The sequence below is a fragment of the Berghia stephanieae genome, chromosome 11 (genome assembly GCF_034508935.2).
Source record: "Berghia stephanieae isolate SIO BIC M18660-M18661 chromosome 11, UCSD_Bste_1.3, whole genome shotgun sequence".
In the NCBI taxonomy this organism is placed as follows: domain Eukaryota; kingdom Metazoa; phylum Mollusca; class Gastropoda; order Nudibranchia; family Aeolidiidae; genus Berghia; species Berghia stephanieae.
In genome coordinates, this window is record NC_088370.1 from 35,112,677 (window position 1) to 35,115,176 (window position 2,500).

The 2,500-nt window shown below is 31.0% G+C and overlaps 2 protein-coding genes across 4 annotated transcripts in view; one reads left to right on the plus strand and one right to left on the minus strand.

Moving 5' to 3' along the window:
- The window catches only part of LOC144956569 (failed axon connections homolog), a 30,325-nt gene extending 29,778 nt beyond the window's left edge, over positions 1–547 (plus strand). For all 3 annotated transcript variants that reach the window (XM_078887155.1, XM_078887153.1, XM_078887154.1), the window contains exon 7: positions 1–547. This exon is cut by the window's left edge and continues 1,385 nt beyond it. The gene's annotated coding sequence lies outside the window, so the exon portion shown is untranslated.
- A 1,637-nt stretch (positions 548–2,184) lies between these two features.
- LOC144956568 (uncharacterized) overlaps positions 2,185–2,500 on the minus strand; it is a 12,642-nt gene continuing 12,326 nt past the window's right edge. Inside the window, exon 5 of the mRNA XM_078887152.1 lies at positions 2,185–2,452. Coding sequence (XP_078743278.1) covers positions 2,449–2,452 — 4 coding nt within the window. The 3' untranslated portion in view covers positions 2,185–2,448. The remainder of the gene's footprint in view (positions 2,453–2,500) is intronic.

Genomic DNA, 2,500 nt, shown 5'->3' on the forward strand with positions numbered 1-2,500 from the left:
CTATCCATCCAAGGGGACACAACTCAGTTAAAAAATAAATTATCAGTGCTTTTATGAGTTCTGTCCCTTGCCTCGCAAGCTTGCACAGCCAAGAGATAGAACTAAGTTGACGCCACTAAGGTCATTGTTATTGTTTTTTGCCATCCATGTGCATGACATAATTAGTCAGAAGGTGACAATTTTAGATTTGCATTTATTTTTATTTAATCTTTATTTGAAGTAAATCGAGTGATTTTTTCATGAATTTATGGTCAGATGTATGGGAAAGGTATCCATCAACTTTTCTCAAATCCCATACTTTTTCAACCTGACTAGCTGTAAAAGGACGCCTAGCAGGCGAATGGTACTGAATGAAATTGAAATAATATTGCTTCATATGGCCTGCTGGGAATATAAATGAAACATTGTGGAGCGCAGTGAGCATGTTTTATCAGTAAAAATGCGCTGTATAAATGTTCATATTTATTCAATTTTGTTTTAACAACAAAGTCAAGAGAAAAAAAAATATAACAAACCTACTAAATGAATAAACCAGCAAATACATTGATTTGAATGTAAGTGTAATTCTTTAGTCACTCGACATCTCACACTCAATGTTGTAACAATAGCAATTGTTATATTGATAATAATAATAATAATGGCAATGCCAATGATAAAAGTGATGATGTTGATGATTATGATGTTGATGATGATGATGATGATGATGATGATGATGATGATGATGATGATGATGTTGATGATGATGATGATGATGATGATGATGATGATGATGATGATGATGATGATGATGATGATGATATGATGTTGATGATGATGATGATGATGATGATGATGATGATGATGATGATGATGATGATGATGATGATGATGATGATGATGAGTGTGGATGATGATGATGATGATGATGATGATGATGATGATGATGATGATGATGATGATGATGATGATGATGATGATGTGATGATAATGATGGTGATGATTATGATGTGATACATGGTAGTTTAATATCAAATCAGTGGTATATAAGCACTTAACATTACAGATGCATATTGAATGAAAAATGCATGTAATAACGACTTGACATGAAGTGTAATATAAATATGTTGATATTGACAGATAGTATGATGATGGATGGATTGATGATGGATGGATGGATGGATAGGTATAGGTAGTAGTAATAATAGTTATACGGTAGTAATAACTAGTAGGTTAGATAGATTATACATACAAGAAAAATGAATAACATAGATGGAATATGAATAAATTGTAAAAAAATAATTTGATAATTGACAGATAGTATATAGATAGATGATGGATGGACAACATGATATATATAGGTAAGTAGATAGTAGATAGATATAAGTAGTTATGACGGAGATAGATAGATAGTAGGTAGATAGATAGATATAGATAGGTAGGAAATAATAGATGGAAGATAGTAATAGATAAATAGATAGATTGATAGATGATAGATGTATAGATAGACAGATAGATAACTAGACAGATAATAGATGAGAGATAGTGATAGAGAGATATATAGATAGACAGATAGATAGAGAGATAGATGGATAGATAGATAGATAGATAGATAGATAGACAGACATATAGATAGATAGATAGCGAGATAGATGGATAGATAGACAGATATATAGATAGACAGATAGATAGAGAGATATATGGATAGATAGATAGACAAATAGATAGAGAGATAGATGGATAGATCAATTGGAATTTAATTCTCAATTTACTTTTCATCCAACTTGAAAGAGGGCATCCAACCTTATTCCTATTGCCTTTGGTAACATTCGCCCATCAACGCCTTTATATTTCACAAGACATACGATGGCAGGGCTTACCCTTTTCCCTACATTGACAACATTGCTGAATTACATGCAATAGATTAATAAATCGAAAAAAATAAATTGATAAATAGATAAATAAATAAATAAATAAAATAAATAGATAAATAAATAAATGAATAAAATTAGAAAAAAAATCGATGAATAAATAAAAAGATAAATATATAAATTAATTAGAGAATAGATAGATAAATAAATCAATAAATAAAAAATATAAATAAATAGATAAATAAATAAAGTCAAAGAATAAGAATTAATGAATAAATAATTTAACACACAAACAACGTAGATAAAAAGTATAACTAAAACATATTCGACGTCTATATGGACAAAATGAATTCCAAGTAAAAATATAAACATATCCGGACTCACCATGCACAAGTAACACACTTTTCAAAACTTTATAATAGTTAAAAAATTTAGACAATGAAATAATCATATTACCGGATGGGGTTCCTGGCCTCCCAAAGTGGGCAGGGAAGCCCTTACTGTGTCTTCTATCCCTTGACATCTGTTTTTCAACATGCTTTCGGCTGTCTTTGTCTTGGTATAAGATTACTTGGTTTTGTCCTGGCCCTGGCCGGATACCCTAGCTGGTAGTGGGGGGAGGGGGGAGGGGCATAGATAGGGTTTTGGGAGAT